The sequence below is a fragment of the Sander lucioperca genome, chromosome 6, assembly GCF_008315115.2.
Source record: "Sander lucioperca isolate FBNREF2018 chromosome 6, SLUC_FBN_1.2, whole genome shotgun sequence".
NCBI lineage: Eukaryota > Metazoa > Chordata > Actinopteri > Perciformes > Percidae > Sander > Sander lucioperca.
The window spans coordinates 38,933,355-38,955,255 of NC_050178.1; the positions used below are offsets into that span (position 1 = coordinate 38,933,355).

Below are 21,901 nucleotides of genomic sequence, written 5' to 3' on the forward strand. Positions count from 1 at the left end.
TGAATTATGTTTACACGTGTTGGAGATTTGCATATCACAAGGCTTCATATGTAGAAGCTCTTACAAAAACAATAATCCTATTGTAAAGACTGACATACCATAGAAATTCCATTACTCTATAATCCTGCTGTTATTGTGTGGTCCTCTGGCCACTGCTGCTTACCAATAAGTGTTTGGTATATTGTATATGGGCCTATATTGGACACTGGCATAGCTTCTGCAGTATCTCACCTCCGAAAATGTGAAGTCCTTTGGAAGGGCACCAAAACATTTTCCAGTACCAAAGGGATTTCGTCAGTATGAGAGCAAGACCTGTAGGCTTTACTGCCATCTAGCGGTCAGGTGCGCCTCCGCGTGGAACGTGTGGCCCAAAGGCGAAAGGCGAGGAGACATTCCTGCAGTGCGCACGGTTTATGACCTGTCTTCGTCCTCTGTCCCCAGCCGTAATCCTCTGCCTGCTGCAGGATGTGGACAGTGAACAAATAACTAACAAGAGACAAATAACAGCGACCTGCACTGAGCGACAAACCTGTTCAAGTTGTTGAGACGTTTGCCTTTATGCAAACAGCCTTATAGACCAATGCAGCGTTAGAGTTGTAGACCCTTTAAAAATAAAAATGACCCCACAAAATTGGCAGATTATAAAGCATGATCCAAAAGCGAAATAACAAAAGCAACAAAATGTTTTTTTTTCTCTCTGTTTATTTACTAAACCTAATTTCTTAATATTATTAGTCGCACAGTCTTCTGTTTGAAAGCTTATAGTGAGAGCACCGCACTTTAATAACTGAATTAATTTGGGAGTAAGTGCCTGCCCCCTTTTGATTTATACATGGCTGTCCGATTTGTTTCGACTGTTCAGGCAAGATCCGATCGCTTTTCTGCAGCCCACGTTTATTGTACTGTTTCCACCTCAACGCGTGCATGTTTTCCTCTTTTGTTATAATAGGCATCCGAATGGTCGATTGTTGAGGATTATCTGAGGCAGTGTAATATATATATATATATATATATATATATATATATATATATATATATATATAGTCCAAGTGAGAGGCAAAACCTGTATCAGGCTCTTTCTGGCTCCTAGAAACGCTTCCCAAAACGAGAAATACGCGTATTTAATAAGGAAGTCACATTTATAATACAAAATAGATGGACTTTGAGCATTACGCTCACAGTGTCAAGGCATATTTCCAGCAGTTTCTTCCGCCCTCTCCTGCAAAACCCCGACTTGATATCCTTGTGCAGCAGAAGTAACGTATACCAGCAATGACAGAATTGTATTCAGTCATTATGATAGAGCGTTATTGTGATTTATTAAAAAAAAAAGTAGTTGCCCATTTAGCCTTTTATTGCGCATTGTGGGGCTATATTTTTGATTTACTTAAATATTATATTGAAAGGAAATAAGCAACACGAGGTCACCTTCAATACTTCGTACAGAACGAATTGCTTTTTCGTGGCAAAAAAAACACTCCACTTATCGAAAGTGGGTCAATTAAATGTGCAATTCATTCCAGCTCAAACATTAAGTGTTGATTCCGCTGGGGATAAAAGCCTTTAACGACTGGCCAGGTCACCCTCGTGTAGCCTATTTGTAAGAATTAAAGCAAACGGAAAGCATTCTGTTTAATTCTTTTTTTTGTGTGAGGTTTTGTAGATTTTGGTCTTGGTTCTGATTGTGTGATATTTTATTGTGTGTGTGAAGATGGATGTTGCCGGGCTCAGAGGCATATAGGCGGCAGAACATGCGCAGTGGCCATTTGTGCCATATTGGAATGAGGTCGTGAACGAACGAGAACTGCGTCAAGATAGCGAGACGCTGCCAGAGCGACGCCGGAAGTATCGCGATTTAATCCTCAACACAAAAAGAACCACTGTTGCATGGGCGGCGGTTGTAACTTCCGCTCTTACAACCATTTTATTTTGAAACGTGTAACCGGGGCTCTCGGTTTTTATTCGCGTTGGTTTGTCATTGCTGCGAGCGAGCAGGCGGAGAGGAACTGCATCTAAAAACCGACTTGGAAAAACTACTTAGCGGTAAGGGGCGAATTTTGCGACTAAATATTCACGTACTCTGTGTTGTTAGTTACAAATTCCTAACGGTGTTTTGTATTGGGGTGGCGCATTCGTCTTTTTTCCCGTCTCTCAAAAAGATGAGTCGGGTTCGGTCGAGTGTAAGCGCCCTTATTGCTCGTCAGCCTGCTCTTATTGCTCAAGCTGTGACGTTCAGTAACTTGACTCGGACACAGGCGATTGTACCATGTGTCCAATGAGTCCCACACGGTCATTATACATTTAGGACCGCGTGTTTGTTTATTAGAGAGCAATTTAATAATGCTCTCAATCGATAGCCTATGTTCTCATCAGTGTGAAAGTTAGACCGTTGGTGCTGTAACGTAACGTTAGTCTCTCTTTGCAAAGCCATTGCGTTAATGGCCCATCTCTGTTTCTGAATGCTGCGGTTAGTCTGTACTTAGTGCAATATTAAGCTAGTTTCAATTCAAGGATTGTGTGGAAATGTCCAGTGATTTGCCCTTGAATAACTCAGTATATTTATAATGTCGTAGCCTTACATAATGACGGTTGTACGATCTCAGCCGATTTGTGTTTCAATGGAACGTTAGCTCCCACCAAACAGCTGAATAAACTCATGTGTTTATACATGCTGTTTCGTAGGTTCTGGTTTTAACAGCTGATGAGGGTTGTCATATATTCCACGTTGACTTGTGGCAACCTATTTTTCTTCTGGCGCTTAACTTCCCTATTGTGCAACTTGAGTGATCCGCTGGCATCGCTGCTCCGGTTGACGTGCCGCTATGCAACGATCATGATTGTAAACTGAATGAAACCGCTTTGTTATTTATACGTGCTGTGTTGAGCAAATGTGGATTCTTCATTTCAGCATCCTATTTGGTCTGAAGTTTTAGCAGGTCGGCCAGTTGGCAGAATTCGAGGTCAGTTTGACATAGCTCGTGGATTACCATCCACTGAGCAGGCCAGCTCATATTGGTTAGTCTTCAGAGCAACCCTTTGTTTGGCAACCATAACGTTCATAGATTAACGACGTTTGGGGTATTTAAAGTTATTTAAAAATCATTGGCAGGTGTCAAGTCATCATAGAAACCTGATAGGAACCTACTGGGCTGCACAATAATCTGGTTCTCAATTTTATCACACCTATTATCAGTAGTGCCATGGTGTGTAAACCTACCTCAGCTTTATTTACCAGCCTTTTTAAACGGTCATTTCACCTAAATTACAAAAAAAAAGCCCCATATGTTTTACTTAACGGTAGTGCTGTTGAGCCATCATCAGCCAGATGGTTTGGTTTTATGGTGCCTTGTCTTCAGTCTGAGATTTCTGCTACCTTCCCAATACAAAAGAGGTGAGTTGAATTTGTGTTTGTGGTGCTCACAGTATTGACTGCTAAACCAGTTATTTCACAGACGTCATTGTAAACAGTTTTCATTGGAACTACCTTCTACAAAAGAAATAGTTCCTATGAAAACTGCTCAGTGTTAATCATTTAGAGTTTGGTGGACAGGAGTTTCTGGAAAGAGATGTTGCTGTTGAATTTTAAAATATAACTTCTCAGTGTGTTGAGCACCTCAAACAGAATTCCAATCCCTTCATCCCCCAAATTTTATTAGGGCAGAAATTTCAGAGACTGGTATGTCAAAACCTGGCACAGTAAAACCAAAACTAACTGCATGGCTCAATAGCACTACAGGTCAGAGAGAAAGTGACACGATAACACAATTAGAAAACAAGGAAGTTCTCTTTTGAAAATAGGTTTTGTTTATGTTATTGACTATGGACACCAACAGGAGGGCATACTAATTTTCTGCTACATTACTGCTTATAATCTAAGTCATACTGGTGATCAGCAGATGCCATTAAATAGTGTTTGGGGACATTTTTCGGCAGCTAATTTCCTTTTTATAAAACGTATTTCATCACATTGCATTACAGCCCAGGGACCTCTGAGGTTTAGGAAGACTTGTTTAGAAATGTTTAGTCGCATGCTAAGTGCTGATTAGAATATGATTCAGTAAGTGCTTGTAAAGAGGATGTTGTGTGTGTGTGTGTGTGTGTGTGTGTGTGTGTGTACATATTTGGCCCTTTCTTTTTCAGGTTCAGTCAGAGTCTTGTGGTGGTGCAAAAAGATTGAGGCAGACTGCTGCAGGCTGTGTCCACACAGACCACTTGCTGTATATGAAACAGGGGAAGTTGCTTTTCTTCCTGTCTGCACGTACAGGCCGAGGTTGTGCCCTTCTGTAAAGTTAAGTGCTGCAGAAATCTACAGCTAAGGCAGCCGAATAAGAGCAAGTTTATATCGAAGGCTCGTCTTTGAAAGTTTCAAATGATAGTTCTCAGAAGTGTTGTAATCAATATACCTCTGGAATTGTGAATACAGATGCAGTTTAATTCTTTTGAGAATGACTGATTCAGTTTCATGTTGTTTAAACTGCTTAACAAAACGTTCACCAATGTAAAAAAGCCATGAAATCAATTGTAGAGGAAGGTCCCAGGAGTTTGTAGTTAGAAGAATACATACTTTATCATAGACATTACACACACACACACACACACACACACACACACACACAGGCCCGGAATACACACACATTCAAACAGGACCTATACACATGCATTAAATGGAGAGATGTCAGAGCGAGGATGCTGCCCATGATAGACATATCGAAGTACAAAACAGAATTGGTTTAAAATTCCACCATGAACTCATAAATGATCTAACATGTAAGCTCAGCATCATCAGGTGTTAGAATACAGCTTCTTAACTTTTTAGGCATGTATTCCTTCTCCTGTCTCCTCTCCACTGCTCTTTTTTTTCCACTCTTATGTCAGGAGTGTGACCTCCAGGGACAATAAGGCCCTCTGGTGTGTTTGTCAGAGGGAGGGGGAGAAAGACAGAGGGAGTCTGGGGCAGGGTCGCGGGTGAAAGGTGGCGCTGATCCTGGTGGAGCACGGGGGTCGCAGTGGCAGTCCGGTCGTCGGGAGGGGGTGGTTTCTGATTGCGGCCCTGGTTTTAATAGAGACGTCAGACATGACAAAGACAGGCCTGACAGGCTGGCTGAATGGAGCTGCCGTGACAGAGCAGCTATCCTCGCCCAACCTCGCCTTCTTTCTCATTCATGCCATCACTCTTGTTGTATTAACTTATTTCATCTGCTTTTCACAATGTTGTGTGTCAGTTTGACGAGTCAAAGCTTGATGTGTGTGTCCGCATTCATGTCAAGGCACTGTTTGAAATCTTCACATTGGGGCAGGAAAAGGTATACAATTGCTGTTTTAAAAAAAAAGATGAGCCCAAATGAGTTTCACAAGTAGAAGTGGAGCTGGATAAGATTAGCATAGTTTAATTTATTTCCCGGCGATACGTACCATCTGCTGCGTTACTTAGGTGGTAGCCTGTGCCTCCGTAATGAATGACAAATGTGCAGCATGTAAGTTTGTGATTTTATTCACAACTTCTCCAAATTAATTTCATTTTGGCCGTGAAGCCTGCTAGTTAGTGGCTGTTTGAATGTTGACTGATACATGTTTTATCTGTAATTGTTGGCTGACACATTATGTTGATTAATGTCATGTGTTTTACGCAGTGTGTTGTAAATATGGTAGCCAGCTGGAGTAAGTCTTGATCTCTGTTTTGAGCTCTTTTGTGTAACTTTTTGCTGATACAGTTTGGCTTGTGAACTGCTGAGCGGGCTGTTGCAATCCAGGGGTATCACCTGTCTCATTAATCTTATAGTTGTTGAAAACAGAAGCGAGTTCACAGATTATTTAGTGATGTTGAGATCTGTGGATAGTGATTTGATTAAGCATAGTCACAGCATAGTGTGCTGCAGATGACTGCGATTGCTGCAATTCTATGTTGTTGTTTTTTCTGTCTCCAGAGCTGGATAATTATCCTTCTCCTCTTTTCCTTCTCAGAGCTCCTAGTCTCGGCCTTGAGAGGGCACCAGCATGAGTCAGGAGTCTGGTAAGAACAACACTGTTAACAGCTGTGTGAAATGAGTAAGATAATATATTTTTTTAAAAAAGAAGCTGGTTGGAAAAGACAAATGTGTTGTCTGTGTGTTCCAGACAGAGACTCTGCTCAGGATGCGTCTGACTTTAACTGGGATGAATACCTGGAGGAGAATGGAGCCGTGTCCGTGCCCCATCAGGCCTTCAAACATGTGGGTGCTGACAACCTTCACAGCTAACACACATCACAGGATAAGCGTGTGCCAGCTATTAATCAATTACTAAACATCTGTGTAAAGTTCTCAAGGAAGCGCAAGTTCGTTTTAAACTGTGTATTAAATCTGAAAGCGTGACTCAAATGTATGGAATGTGCCAGCTAGTAAAGCCGTAAAACAGCTGTAGAAGCATCCAGTCATAAAGCAATCAACAGCAGGAACACAGAAGTCACTGTAGCATCACCAGTAGTAACAGCTTCTATAAATAGCAATTTTAAAACATACTACTTAGCTGTATGCTTGGCAGGTAGGTGTAATTGAAATAAAAGCCATTGGCAGCATAGAATAAAAGTCACCTTTTCTTTTCTTTGTGCACATTTGTAGGTTGTTTTTTGTGTAACCAGCTGTCGAACACAAATTGTGGTTTAACTGCGAGGGGGCCAATCAGGATAATGATTCAATGTATCTCTGGTATTCCGTCCTTGTCTCAGGTGGACCAGGGCCTACAGACAGGACTGACTCCAGGCATGAAGCTGGAGGTGTGTGTGCGCTCAGAGGCTGGCAGTCCATACTGGGTAGCCAACATCATCACCACATGTGGCCAGCTGCTGCTGCTACGCTATGAGGGATACCAGGATGACCGGCGTGCCGACTTCTGGTGTGACCTAATGACGGCAGACCTCCACCCGCTGGGCTGGAGCCGCCAGCATGGGAAGACAATGAGGGCCCCCGAGGGTGAGGCATGGCTGGGGTTATGTTTGTTGTTTTGAGAGGTGTAGCAAAAGTAGTAATCTACCTATGGCCACTCAAAAAGTTGCATGGTGTCTGTCTTTCCTGTAGAGCTGAGTGATCGTATAAAACATGACTGATGTGCAGAAGATTAACACACATCAGCCATGAAAAGTTGGTCTGGTGTCAAATAATCATTTTATTTTGTATAACAAATTCTCTCACAGGTAGTTTGGATGATAAATTGGAAATGCTAAGTTTTTACATATTTTTGTAACTTTAGTCTGTCCACTTTATTTCTTTTCCTTCTTTTTTTGTTTTTATGCGAGTGCTTTATGGAAAGGTGAGCAAACAGTTTTTTGTACTGTGTACATGTCAAAATGCTATTTTAATGGTGGAACTTAGTAATTACACTTTTGTTCAGCATAGCAAGGAGTAATGAAGGTGGTGCTGAAGCAATTTCTACTGTTTTTCTTATGATGAGAGTTGTTCACGATATGATGAACAAGTCGTATTAGATATAATATTCTGTTATCTTTGAATTAATTCTTGTGTTTATTCTTCATTTATGGCTGATGCTGGGATTCAGGGTGACTAAGAGAGACCAGGCAGAGGAGTGTATGTGTGATCCTGAGTCCACCTGCTTGTTTGGTTTATAAAATAAACAGACTGTATGTGTATGATCCACCTCAGGTGTGCGTGAGAAGCACCAGGACTGGGAGGCTCTGTTGGAAAAGGCCCTGGCTGAGGAGTGCAGCGCGCCCGCCAACCTGCTGGAATTGGTAAGGCAGGGGAAAGGAGCAGCTGTCCTTCTTAGAAACTCCATGTTAGCTTTCGTATTTCTCTCAAGTCTCTGTCTGTGCCAAGAACAATCACCTCTATCAGTACTGACTTGATTAATCTGACGACTTTAAAAACACATGATAATATAATGAATTCATACATAGGTAATATATAATAAATTCAGACTTACACCTTTACTGTTCAAGTGGCGAGGCAAGTCCAGTAAATACAACTGACATAGAAAATACCACGTTGACAGTTTATACATGTGACTCTGCAGTCTTGGCACACACACACACACACACACACACACACACACGGTCAACTGTACAACTGTTATGTTTTGTTTTACTGTTTGCTAGTTTATATTGTAGATATAAATCTCCAAACAGTTGGTATGTTTGTTATGCCCACTTTGAAATGGCTAAAACGTCATACTCAAAATGTCCATTGGAATAAATGTGAAGTTGAACTGAATAAGATTTTGTAGCTATTATGAAGTCCTGCATGCGTTCCCTGCGTGAAGTCCCAGGTCTACAAAAAACAAGGCTGTGAGCTATTGTTTACAGCACCAAGGTTGTGCTGCTGAAAGCAAAATGGCTGTAGGAACAGCCTGTGAAATTCTTTAGTGTCATTAGTTAGCTTTTAGTGACTGTGCCTCAGTTTTGCCACTTAGTCATGCAGTGCATTCTCTCCCAATACAAATTCCTCGCCTTGCCTAGGCGTGTGTTCATTTGTGTTTATGTAAGTGTGTGTGCTATCAGCTTCTCATTTACCACCCCACAGCCCCAGCGTGGCAGAGACCCAGTGGAGCTCCTGTGTGCAGGCTGCTACGTGGAGCTCCAGGACAGCGTTGACCTGGGGCTTGCCTGGGCTGCTGAGGTAGAGGAGAACGTCGGAGGAAGGCTGAAGCTGCGCCTGGTAGGCACCGAGGGCCTCCCAGACACGCCCGCAACCCTTTGGCTCTTTTACCTCCACCCACGCCTCCACCCACCCGGCTGGGCCAAAGAGCACGGCTGCACCCTCAGGCCTCCATTGGGTCAGTGGCACTGACACGGGTCAGATTTTATATTTAGAATCAAAAGGAAAAAAGGGGAAAAAACGATGTCTAGATAGCATGAGTAATAGTTTCTGATTGAAGGACACAAGAAGAATAGCAATTATGGACTGGATGCATTTGCAATTATATAGTACAATCCTATGATTACCTATTACACTGTGTCATTTATATAGAACCAATACATCAGAGCTAATGTTTTATTGCTAATTATTTTGTGAGTTATAATAACATTTTCAAAATACTTTGACGAGTGCATAGTGCTGAAATACAAAAGCACCAATATTCAAAATGTGATGGTATCAGACAGTAGATCTTGAAATTGATTTCCCATGCAGGGTGAGATATCTCATTGTTTTCAGGACCACGATCTGCAAATGCTCTTCAAGTAAATAAAGTTTATTATGCAAGATGTAAAAGCCCAGAAGGCTATATATCTTTCCTGACACAGCTGAGCCACCTTTTGGTACCACTACAGCTAAAGCCTTATTGATTGCCAGGCTTTTATTGCTAAAATTGTGTTATTGTGTTAAAAGTAATCATAGCCCTTCGTATTACTGGTATTTCATGTTTCATAAAAGAATAGGGGAGATATAATGCTTTTTTTAAATATGTAATAAAAGGTACCAACCGAAGTTCATCCTCATCTTGTTTATAAGGCCTTCTGAAACCTACTGTAGTGCCACGTGATAAAAATGTAATGGAAATGCAAAAATATGGAGGACAACACTGCTTTTTGTTTGCTTGTTTATTTAATTGTGGCGACCTAATTGGAGGTCCAGAACAAAGAAAAAGCAGCTCACATAGGTTCAGTTATAAACTTTCTAAGAGAGTGCGCAGTGTAAAATTCAATCAGATGTATGTTTTACCTTTTTATTAAATATCTCTTGATAATCAAATTACACCCTAGTCATCAGGAAGTCAGGTTAAGTTCTTCAGCAGCTGATCTGTGTGTATTTGTTTGTTTCAGACCTGTTGGCCCTGCGGACAGAGGGAGAGTGGGAGGAGGTGAGACAGAGGATCAGTGACCTGCCCCAGGATGAAGCTCTGACTGCAGAGTTCAGTAAGGTACTGCCAACCGTGCTCTTATTTGGTCTTAGTGGCCCAAACATATCACTGCTTACTGCTGATCCGCCAGTTAAGATTTGATAATTATTAAGAAAATAGTTGTGATGTTCTCTATACTGAAACTTAGACGAACTAACTAAGAGCTGAGCTTTTGAAAGTGAATCTGCATGTGTGTATGTCTGTGTATTGTTTGTCTCAGGATCAGCCTGCCATTGCTGCTCATTGTTTCAAGGAAGGAATGAAACTGGAGGCTGTTGAGCCTGGTGCTCCTATTTCCATCAGGCCTGCCACTGTCACCAAGGTAACAGACTTTCCTATCAAATCTGTCTCTACTATGCTGCAATGTTTTTCTTGTTTGCTGGTTTATTGGCCTTAGTTGAACTTGTTTATGCTTTCTATCTTCATTACCACACTGTCTGTACTGGCTAAAATGCTAATGATCACCCCAGAGTCTTAAAAAGACCACAAACATGGCTGAAACTATATTTTTGAACTATTTAATCGTACAATCCAGTAGATCTCCCTACCTTGATACAGTTTTAGTGTGACTCAGTGAAACTGGCGGTAAAAACTTTACAGCTCTCAATTAAAAATGTATGGAAGTGTCCTAAAATGACCCTCCTCTTCTTTTCAGGTGTTCAACGAGCAGTACTTCCTTGTGAAGATGGACGACCTTTGTGGTATTGAGGAGGGTGCTGGGAGGTCCTTTCTGTGTCACAGAGACAGTCCAGGAATCTTCCCTACTCAGTGGAGCCTCAAAAATGGACTCTCTCTCAGCCCCCCACCAGGTCTGCGCTGTCAAATGTTGTTCCTTTTTTATAACCACTCACTTAATCGGTAATATCAGACAATAAGGAATGGCATTGGTTAGCTTTCTTTCCTTCTCTCTCCATTTCTTTATTTGTTTTCTTTATCTGCCCTTGCTTCTTTCTTTCTGTCCATTCTTTCTCCTTGCTTTCTTTCTTTTATCATGTACAGGATACCAGGGTCCAGACTTTGACTGGGCGGATTACCTGAAACAGTGCGAGGCTGAGGCAGCTCCTCAACATTGCTTCCCAACTGTAAGTCAACCTCCGTTTTTACCTCTTTTACACCAAGATCACACTGGTCAGGCTTCAGTGTAAAGGGTTTCCTCGTGTCCAACGACTCGTGTACAAACCCACCACCAGATGCTGGTCCAACTTGTAACATTGGTCGCTCAGTGAAAGAGTCTGAGATGAGCTATTAATCGGCTCCTAGCGCATTTTGTCCTCCCATTGGTCATTGTCCAAATTACCTTTTTAAATGGGAAATTGTAGGTTACTATTACTATATTGCAGTGATATGAAGGCTTCATGTGACATCTGTGCGATCATGCAGTGCGCCTGCATGAATGATTAAAGTTTAAATCACCACTAGCAAGCTGTCAGAGCTAAATCCTCCTTCTTATTACTTGGGTTGTACTATTCAAGCAGCAATTCAGGCTATTGAAGAGATCTTTTTTTGATTGAAACAAAATAAGCTCTTTAGTTCCGTTTGTATGTGGTTAAAAAAAAAAAAAAGACTGAAACTGACAGTATTCCTCTGAAAGCATTGTACTATTGGCAGCCTGTAAAGTGTGATACCTACTGTATCTCGTAGCCACGTGTAAACTGCTTGTCACGTGGATGGGTTTGGTGAAGAAAGAGTCTCTAGAGGTTGAACACTGCTCAAATCAATGCTACAATACTTTACAGTAGACTAGTGAAAGTATTGTCAGTTCTTTTTGCAACCTTGTAACTATTAGTACTTTGGAGGAAATAGATTTTTTATTTTACTTTCCCACGCAGACAGAATATAACAGAATGTAGGATATTAGATTTTACCCATTTGACAGACAGCATAATAGCCTAGCCTAGCCTAGCATAATCCTCTCACACTTTTTTCCCCTCTTTGTTTACCTGCCAGGAGCAGTGTGACCACAGCTTCAAAGAGGCCATGAAACTGGAGGCTGTTAACCTGCTGTCACCTGAGAACATTCACGTGGCAACTGTCACCAGGGTCAAAGGGCAATACATTTGGCTCAGCCTGGAAGGTAAGATGGGGTACTGAAAGAATGTGTGTGGATGAAAGTAGAACATTAACATGTTTAATTTCTGTGCAGTCCCACACAGCACAGCTACATATCATGTAGAGCATTAACCTATGTGGATCTAATCTGAATTCCTGGCTCCCTAGTTGAGTAGCTACCTATGCATTTTTGCACGGAGAATGCTGTAATGTGAGAGACATAGATTGTAGTATTTTACACCAATTCGTACACTAGATCACTGCATCTGAGATTATACAGTCTGCTAGAGAAGCAGAAGTAGGTGTTCCGCACTTCAGACACATCTCAATATTATGTATGTCGATACACTGCAGATACAACTTTGTCTTTTATTATAAAATGAGTGTGTGTTGTCTTTGCACCACGAAAGGATATGTGATATGATATGTAATATGTGTACTTGCATTCATGCAAACAAGTAGATGGAGAACCTAAAAGTAAGTTTTACTATTGTGTGACATTTGGTTGATTATAAATGTATATATTATAGCTCAAATCAAGTTAAATTTCTTTTGAAAACACAACATAATATCGAGGTGTAAGTATGAGTAAAGTTTGTCATTTCCAGGTGCTCTAGCTGAATGTGGCATCCACGCCAGGGTAAGATGTAGTCTGTGATATAGGGTTGTGCTGATGGACGATGTCTTTGCAGGCAGGCGCGGAGCTGTGGGCCCGCCCACATTGACAGCTGGCCCGCCCAATCAGAAATTCAAAGTCAATTGTGTGTTGGTGTGCAAAGCGCCACAACAATCACAACATACATGGATTGCTGTGATGGCCAACAACTGGAAACTTTATACATTGTTCGTCTGCTATTTCATCACTTTCAATTCACTTCTGAGACTTTTTTATGCGAGAAATCAACTACGTAGAACTCAAATATGGGCCGTTTTACGAAAATGGATGGGTAATTGCAAATTTGGTCCAACTGTGTCAGATTTCAGAAGCTCCATAGTAGAGGGCTGCATTGGGATTGGGTCCCGCTGGGTCCCACGGGACCCAACGCAAATCTCGCGGGAGCGGGCGGTTTTAACTTTGCTGCGGGCGGGAGCGGGCGGCCAAAAAAAACACTGCGGGATCGGGATGTAGCCTGGAACCCCCGAACGCCAGCAGACACCATAGATATACATATATACTGACTGAGTATATACTGTATAGGCCATCTATGAGCAGACACCAGCGTGTCTGAGCCTCCCAGGACGGTGGGAGCTCTGAGCCAAGTCCACCGTCAGCCCGCTCCCTCATCCTCGGCTCCTTCCTCCCCCTCTCTCCCTCTCCTCTCTCCCTCATCCTCTGCTCCTTCCTCCCCGTCTAACAGCAGCAAGCACCTGCGGGAGCGGGCGGGAGTGTAACACACATGTTGCTGGTGCGGGCGGTAATGGTCAGAAATTTGCTGGGAGCGGGATGAAGAAAACAGTCCCGCGCAGGGCTCTACTCCATAGTCTGACGTGAGCTGGCTGGAGCTCTATCAGGAGACTCGCGGACAAGAGGCGTTTAGTTCCCCTGATCGTTTGTTTAAATAACACAACACACATATCCATTATAAGATTAACCGGAACCTGTGGTTTTTCAAAGTTATAATGCTCCACAACAGATTGCGGGCGTAACGTAACAAGCTCTCACACACATCGGCCACGGAGCAGGCAGAGGAGAGGGAGAGCAGCGTCTGACAGGGCAAAGAGATAGCCGTCTCCCTTTGACAGTCTTGTAAATAAATTATAATATGTATATCAGAGCTGTCAGTCTTCCTCTATCATAGGCGCCGATTTATGTTTTCCTCCATGGTTTGCTCACGGGCGCACGCCCTTAAAAAAAAAGTAGTCAAAAAATGTTTGCATTTGAACCTTAGGAAATGGACAGCGGCCGACACGAACACACACGCCTATTAACTCGATAATAAAGCCGTAAAGTAGGCTATCTTTCAACTCAGGACAGCGCCACTTCTCACAAATACAGATAGGATTGGAGATGAGAAGTTTAACTGACACGTGACCACGATCAGCGCTCACACGCTCCACTTAGCAACAACTGCAATGTTTAATTGTAAATGAATGTCTGGCACACGTGGATGCAGCACCCACGGTATCAGCGCCTATAATACCATTCGAATTTCATTTGTTTGTTTTTTTAATTAGTTTTTAAGTAGAAAAAAATATTTATGTAAAGAGATATAGTAAAATAAAAAGTGCTTACCACACACACACCCCCACCCCCCACCCCCGATGACGATATCATCGTCCATCGCGATGTTTTTACTGTAAACATCGTCAACTGCCAATTTAGGGGACATCGACCCACCCCTACTGTGATATCTTTATTGCTGCTCACTGTCAGTGATTGTCTGACAGCTGTGTGTGTATGTTTGTGCAGGACTGAAGCAGCCCATGCCAGAGCTGATAGTTCATGTGGACTCCCTCGACATCTTCCCTGTCAGCTGGTGTGAGACAAACGGCTATCCACTCGTCTACCCCATCAAACCCTCAGGTATACAACATCATCATAGCGAACTCTCATGATCTTCACACATCTGTCGTAACGAGACTGTTACCAATGCTGTTACAAACATAATGCTATCAGTTTTTTTTACCCTGACCTCCAAATAAGTGGTATAATGTTATAGTGTGACTGAGAACACATTAGTCTGTCCTTGTTTTTCAGTTGAAAAGGAGAGGAAGATTGCTGTGGTGCAGCCTGAGAAACAGTGAGTAAAAGAGGAAGGGTGGTGGTGTTGACTGGTTTATTGGTTTGTTGGGACTTTGTAAATAATAGTGTGGTCTTGAAATAACTCCTGTTATGAATTAACACTATGAATAAAATTGAATTAAATTGAATGGATCGAGTTCCATTGCCTTTCAACTTCTGACTCAAAATCATCACTTTACAGCCGAATTCCACCTAAGTCATCGTCACCTGACACTGTCAAGCAGCAGATGGCCAACCAGTCAGAGACAGGTGAGTGGTATGTCTCAGGTCCCATTGAAGGATTCCAAACTGTGATATGTCCCGTCTACTGACTGCCTGTGGTTGTTTCATCATTTGTATCTCATGTTGTGTCCACGTGCAGGGCAAGGGAATGGGAAATACTGCTGTCCCAAGATCTACTTCAACCACCGCTGTTTCTCTGGGCCTTACCTTAACAAAGGACGCATTGCAGAGCTTCCTCAGTTCATTGGCCCTGGAAACTGTGTCCTCGTGCTCAAAGAGGTGAGAGGGGCTAGTCCAGCTGTTAACTGTAAGAATAACACAAAAGAACAGGTATCGTTCCTCAATCCTTATATAATATTTAGAGGTTGATTGTGATGTATTCAGCTTTTTTATAGCTACGCTGGCGGCGTGACTTCATTGGATGTCAATTTCCTTTGCTGGGTCTGCCACTATTAGTTGGGTACAGACATTTAATATTCCCAGAGGATGAATTGTAAGCTTTTATTTTTTTATTTTATTTTATTTTTTCAAAGATAATTTTTTGGCCATTTTAGGCCTTTATTTGACAAGACAGCTGAAGATGTGAAAGGGGAGGGAGAGGGGGGGAATGACATGCAGCAAAGGGCCGCAGGTCGGAGTCTAACCCGGGCCAGCTGCGTCGAGGAGTAAACCTCTGTATATGGGCGCCCCCTCTACCAACTGAGCTACCTGGGCGCCCGAATTGTAAGCTTTGAGGAAGCCTTAGCTTTCCATATAGCATCAAGTTCAATTTTTTATTTGTCCATTTCTTTGGTTTATGACTAACTAATGGCATTCCCATCAGCCTCAGCTGTACTTTGTGTTTATGTTAGCATTCGAACACGCTAACTAAGATGATGAACATGGTAAAAATTATACCTGCTAAACATCATGTTAGCATTGCTAAGGTTAGCATTTAGCTTAAAGCACTGGTGTACCAAATTCACAGAGCTGTAGACTTAGTCTTATAATTCTAACTATTATTCAACTAGTTGTGATTACTTTGAATATTTACTCGAAACTATATCCTCCATCTCACACCATGGTGTTGAAAGCACGTTTTCCAGAAACCCTATTGCCATCTGACAGAAAGAGGAAGTTTCTACTTGTGCTCCTTCCCCCATTCTCAGTAAATTCATTTTCTCATTTCTCTTCATCAGTCTTTCACTCATTCTACCATGTGATATTGCAAGAAGCACAGACAGATTTAGTTTCAGTTGCATTGAAAATCACACGGTATTGGTAAGGAAAGTCTCAAAATGAATATTGTAAGTGTTTGGTTTTGAAATGCTAATCATAGCACCAATTAAAGAATAAAAGACATAACCCTCCTACCTGCAGATAACATGTAAGTGTTTGGCGATTCTTGTTTTCTTTTCTTATTCTTTCTTATTCTTTTGTCTTGTATTCAGGTATTGACTTTGCTAATCAACTCGGCATACAAGCCCAGTCGTGTGCTGAGAGAGCTGCAGCTGGACCAGGAGAGCCGCTGGCAAGGCCATGGAGAGACGCTCAAAGCCAAGTGAGGGGACGCACCATTTAATCCTCAGCTCAGAATACTCTGCCCTGTAGAAAACCTGCAGGAATAGTACAGTAGGAGTGTTCACAGACGGTCTATTTTAGGACACTGATGCTGGATTAAACACGTACTTAAATGCACAAATGGAAATAAAAATCTGCACACCGGAACTCAGCACAAGCTCCTAATACTTCATTAAAGCAATGATTTAACCAACAGCATCCGAGTTACTTTTAAGAGACCTTACAGGTCGTAGCAACCTTGTTAGATCAAACATGAACATAATAGGAGCTTAAGTAAGTGCGAAGAATCTATTGTTTTTGAAAATCCCTGCCTTTTTTTTCTCCAACCTAATACTGTGTGGAAATATGAAAGATGTATCACTATTTATTATGCTTGCTTTTCTTTCAATATCAGGTACAAGGGAAAGAGTTACCGGGCCACTGTGGAAATAGTCCGCACTGCAGACCGTGTGGCAGACTTCTGCAGGAAAACCTGCATCAAGCTAGAGTGCTGCCCGAACCTGTTTGGACCTCGCATGGTTCTGGAGCGCTGCTCCGAGAACTGCTCCGTCCTCACAAAGACCAAATACAGTAGGTGGTTTACAGAACTAGAAGAGACTAGTGATTGTCGAGACTTCAAATGATTAATCAGATGATCTGGGGTGGCTGCTTTCTTATCAAAGCAGATGATGAACATAACCTCTAATTGCTATGATTGTTAAAGGAGAATTCCGGTCGATTTTCAACACATAGCTCTGTTTGTAAATTTGGAGTGCTGTCAGTAGCAAGAAAAACGAAAACAAGGGGTGTTGTCCTCACCATGTTATCCTCCTGCTACAGTTTGCACCCAGGAGGCTGAAACAGGGCAAGTTTTAAATGTGCTTTTAGCCTCTTAACATGTTTGAAATGTCATTAGAAGTGCCTACCCATGTGAAGTGATTCCTTCCGAGTGAACACAGTGAACCTGACTGCAGTAGATGTGAAAGAAATGCAAAATGTGTGCTAATTCAGCTCTGTTTAGTTCCGGTGTTAAGATAGCAAGATGAGTGCTTAGGGACCGTCTACAAAGTACAACACCGAAAAGAAATACAAAAATATTTATTAATTTAATGATTAAATAAGACAGTGTCTCCAAACCTCAATTATAACTTGTATCCTGTTAGTTGTACTACTTACTTTAAAAATATAAGCATATGCCTATTTTTAAAAATATTTTTGTTGTTTCTCTTTTCGGTGTTTTACTTTGTAGACGGTCCCTACGCACTCATCTTGCCATCTCAACACCGGAACTAAACAGAGCTGAATTAGCACAAATTTTGCATTTCTTTCACATCTACTGCAGTCAGGTTCACTGTGTTCACTCGGAAGGAATCACTTCACATGGGTAGGCACTTGTAATGCCATTTCATTTGCCCTGTTTCAGCCTCCTGGGTGCTAACGCTAGCAGGATAACACGGTGTAGGCAACACCGGTTGTTTTCGTTTTTCTCGCTACTGACAGCACTCCAAATTTACAAACAGAGCTACGTGTTGAAATCGACCGGAATTCTCCTTTAATAGCTTAGACATCTCTATACTTGCTTGTCAGTTGTGACCTTAATTCTAAACCTTATACAATCCTTTTTTTATTGTAACACAAAGCTTTCATTTCTCCTTCTCCAGAAACCTTTAGTTTTTTTCATTTTGTGCTTTTCTAATGAATAGTGATTGTGTAAATACATGCTCCCTTAATAAATACAGAAATTCTGTGAAGCAGAGGGATATAATTTGAAAAAGTGATTTACAAATTGCAATAACTTTCCACAGCTAATGAATGGTTTGCTGAAAATATGTGTTCGGAATCGGTCTCTTTCATCTTCTGCTGAACTATTTTGACAGCTCAAGGTCACAGATTTGTTGAAATGTTTACTTGCTGCTGCCCTGCAGTGTTGGGGTTAAGAAACTGATGCAATTTGATAGCAACAGACAAAGGATTACAGTTACTTATGTTTTCATATCACTCCAGATAGCCCATATCATCCATAGACATGCTTTTACAGCCTATTTATCAATCCTCTCCATGTAGAGAATACGTGTATTAAAAAAGTATTAGTTTGATGGATTTATTTCCATCTATATCAGTGACGTATTAAAATCTTTCTGACATGTCAAATGCAACATTTCACAATACGCCTGTTGTCTTGTCACCAGCATATTACTATGGAAAGAAGAAGAGTAAACGTGTTGGCCGTCCACCCGGGGGCCACTCCAACCTGGAAGGTGGAGTGAAGAGAAGAGGGAGGAGGAGGAAGAGAAGGAAACAGCTGTTTGTACATAAGAAGAGACGCTCCTCAGCCTCAGTGGACAACACCCCTGCTGGGTCTCCACAGGTAACACACACACACACACACACACACACACACACACACACACACACACACACACTCTTTCTTCATTAATTATTTAATATATTCAAGGATGCATACGTTGCATCATTGTTAAACCAACATTGTTAACTTTGATTCTTCCTCACACTAGAGTCTGTGCTAATGGGGACGTTTGTTGTCCTTGTCTTTGGCTCACAGGGCAGTGGAGAGGAAGAAGATCTGGATGAAGATGACTCCCTGAGTGACTCTGGGTCTGAGCTGCAGGAAGATCTCCAGGATGATTCTGAACAATCGATTGGGAAGTCTCAGCCCACCACGCCGTCCCCCTCCCCACCAGCAACACCCAGGCCCACACGCCGGCGCCGGAAACCCCACTCACCCTCATTCTCTGATGATGAGAACCGCCCTCCTTCACCAAAGGTAATGAAAGTCACGAAGAGTTTTAAAAGGGCTAGGTAGCAATAAATCATACCTGCAAACTAGTGGCTTTTTGGCGAAAATCGCCGTTTTGAATGGAAAAATGTCATCCACATGAATCGTGTAGATCCGAAGAGTTTTAATTTTGGGGGGGGGGGGTCCGAGACCCGGTGCCTTGACGATCGTTATCTACCGGACCGAATAGCAACGCGGATTTCGGTGCCTTATTTAGGTGTCACTTAAATGCCTGCGCGGAGATGTGTCACCTTTTTCAGCCCTTCTGAGTTTGCAGGTATGAATAAATACGGAAACATTTTTTTTAAATATATTTTTTTTCTTGTATTTCTTCATCATAGTTTATTTTCCAGTCAGTGTGGGTTTAATGAATACTCTATTGTACCAATAGGCGTAAAAGAAAAATTCCTGCTAGTACAAAATTAAAGATTTAATGCACAATCCCACCTCTCTGCCCCTTGCAGCAAATACAACTTTTTCTGCCTAACTAATCCATATCAATAAAGTTTTGAATGATGTTTTCACCAGGACCTGAACTTGTTCTGGACCTGAGCTCTAAACAGCTTAGAGGAAATCAACAAAATTGAAACAGCCAGTGTTTTTTTTATGAAATGTTCGGGTCTGATACCCTTCTCCTCAGCATGAGCTGTGAGCCTTTCCTCCTCCACTGGGAGTTCTCTTAGAGTCTCTGTCTGACTCACCCTATCTGTGTGTTTATAGACGTCAAAGGTTGAGCCTCCTCCGAAGCTGTGTTTGGACACCAGTCCGCTAGAGTGGAGCGTTACTGATGTGGTTCGCTTCATCAAGACCACTGACTGTGCACCTCTTGCACGGATTTTCTTGGATCAGGTAAGAAATACTCAGACTTAATGGCCACTCAGGATGAGAGCTCACTCCACTCTTTTGCAATAAGTGCATTATACACTTGTATTGTATTCCATGGTCACAAATACAAAACATCACTTTACCAGCCCTAGATAGTTAAGCCAAAACTAATTTCAGAAAATGCAACTGATATGAATTTATGTTTTTATAGGAGATTGATGGACAGGCACTGCTGCTGCTGAACCTCCCAACAGTGCAGGAGTGCATGGACCTGAAGCTGGGACCGGCCATCAAGCTGTGTCACCACATTGAGAGGGTCAAGCTGGCATTTTATCAGCAGTTTGCTACGTAGCTGACGGGGAATGAACATGGACATGACTACATACTGTTCTGTGTATTAATTCTGTGAAAAACACTCTTTATTTCCCAATTTTGACTTTTCCAGCACTGGACATCCTTTAGAATCCTGCATATACCACGTTGTGTTAAGACAAAACCGTGGACATGAATCATGTGAACGAAGAAACGCAGGTGCTCTTTAGGAAAGACACACACACTTCTTAACGTATGTGTCTTCAGAATGTCTCAGATTCTTCTCTTTTATTTCCTCTGCTACAACTCCATTGGTCTGTTGTTTTCATTCATGATTTCCAGCCTCCCCTGCTGTCTCTTAAAGGGAATACCACTGAATCACAGCTTTTACTTGTCATACACAGCCCTAGAATATTTGGTATCTGCTCGTCAACATTTGCTATTAACTGGTGGAGTCAGAAATTAGGTGGTCTTGCCTCGAATGTGGTGATTTCACACTGAAGTCTAATTACATTGAAAAGATGTTCAAAAATGTTGGTCCAAATAAGGCTAAATGCAGTATGTATATCGGCCCACTTACATTGAAGCATTTAAAAACACTGTTTTTTCGACAAAATCCATTTCACTGCAATAGCGTCAAGCTGCAACTTGGAGCCTTCGTGTTATGCTTTCTAGTTTTTAGAGACTCACTTATAAAATAACTGTTTGCATACAGATAAAACTACAAGTTGCATCGAATGAATACAGTTTGCAAGTTTTTTGAAAGCCAGAGGTAATATTAAACTAGATATACTGATAGATTCAAAAGAACAGTCAGTGTGTTGTTACAAGGTAAGGAATTTGATTTTAATGTGAACACCGGACATGTATACTGTACTGTATTACTTTGCAAATGTTACCCAGCTGAGTTAAGATACAATCTGCTCAACAACAAATGTAAAGGGGACCTTCATCTCAAGAGATCAAATTGCTTTTTGGTTCAAGCTTCTACAGTACGTAAGAGCAGTTTACATTGTAAGGACTCTAATGCAAGCACAAGCAAAACCATGTACTGTATGGTGGTATGCAAATATGATAGTGCATGTTTGTATATAGTGTATATAATATATTCTAGTGCAACAGGGTGATTAGAAAGAAAAACATATTGAGCAATTCACTTTTTGCGTAAGCAATGTATAAATCCCCTAAATATACAGTGTATTTGCACAGAATACGCCTACATTTTCTCATATGGGGTATATGGTTAAAACAGTTGATTATTTGAGCCATTTCATATCATTGAATAGTCATTAACAGTTACCTTAATGATACATGGCAGTTTTAAAGTGGGAAGATATTCTCAAAATGCTTTTGTAAATCGTTTTTCCTCTTTTTACCAATTATAGTGTGATTAACTGTAATGTGCTTTCTTTTTGTGTGAGAAAAACCTCCGTAGGTTCTTGGTTTACCAATTTGCTTGTAGTTTCAGCTGTACTCAAATCAATGGAGCAGCTTTTTACTAACATTTGAAGATTATAACTGCTATTTAAAGAGAAGACTGCAATTAAAAACAATGAACGACAAATGTTACCGGCTCCTGGTTTTTT

At 41.6% G+C, this 21,901-nt stretch overlaps 1 protein-coding gene across 3 annotated transcripts; it reads left to right on the forward strand.

Moving 5' to 3' along the window:
* The first annotated feature begins 1,817 nt into the window (after window positions 1-1,817).
* Window positions 1,818-21,876, forward strand: sfmbt1 (Scm like with four mbt domains 1). Of its 3 annotated transcripts, none has more exons than XM_036001994.1 (22): window positions 1,818-2,043; window positions 5,962-6,010; window positions 6,115-6,209; window positions 6,704-6,947; window positions 7,635-7,723; window positions 8,511-8,763; window positions 9,752-9,849; window positions 10,049-10,150; window positions 10,484-10,637; window positions 10,828-10,910; window positions 11,776-11,902; window positions 12,340-12,354; window positions 14,288-14,401; window positions 14,576-14,618; window positions 14,802-14,869; window positions 14,982-15,121; window positions 16,273-16,382; window positions 16,797-16,972; window positions 18,571-18,749; window positions 18,945-19,166; window positions 19,899-20,027; window positions 20,215-21,876. In XM_036001994.1, exons 2-22 carry the CDS (start codon window positions 5,995-5,997, stop codon window positions 20,353-20,355), a joined length of 2,598 nt encoding a protein of 865 aa, XP_035857887.1. In that variant the 5' UTR covers window positions 1,818-2,043; window positions 5,962-5,994; the 3' UTR covers window positions 20,356-21,876. The 3 variants fall into 3 exon arrangements, with proteins under 3 accessions (XP_035857887.1, XP_031134108.1, XP_035857888.1); XM_036001995.1 differs by lacking the exon at window positions 1,818-2,043 and adding an exon at window positions 3,370-3,391; XM_031278248.2 differs by lacking the exon at window positions 12,340-12,354.
* Window positions 21,877-21,901: the final 25 nt, after the last annotated feature.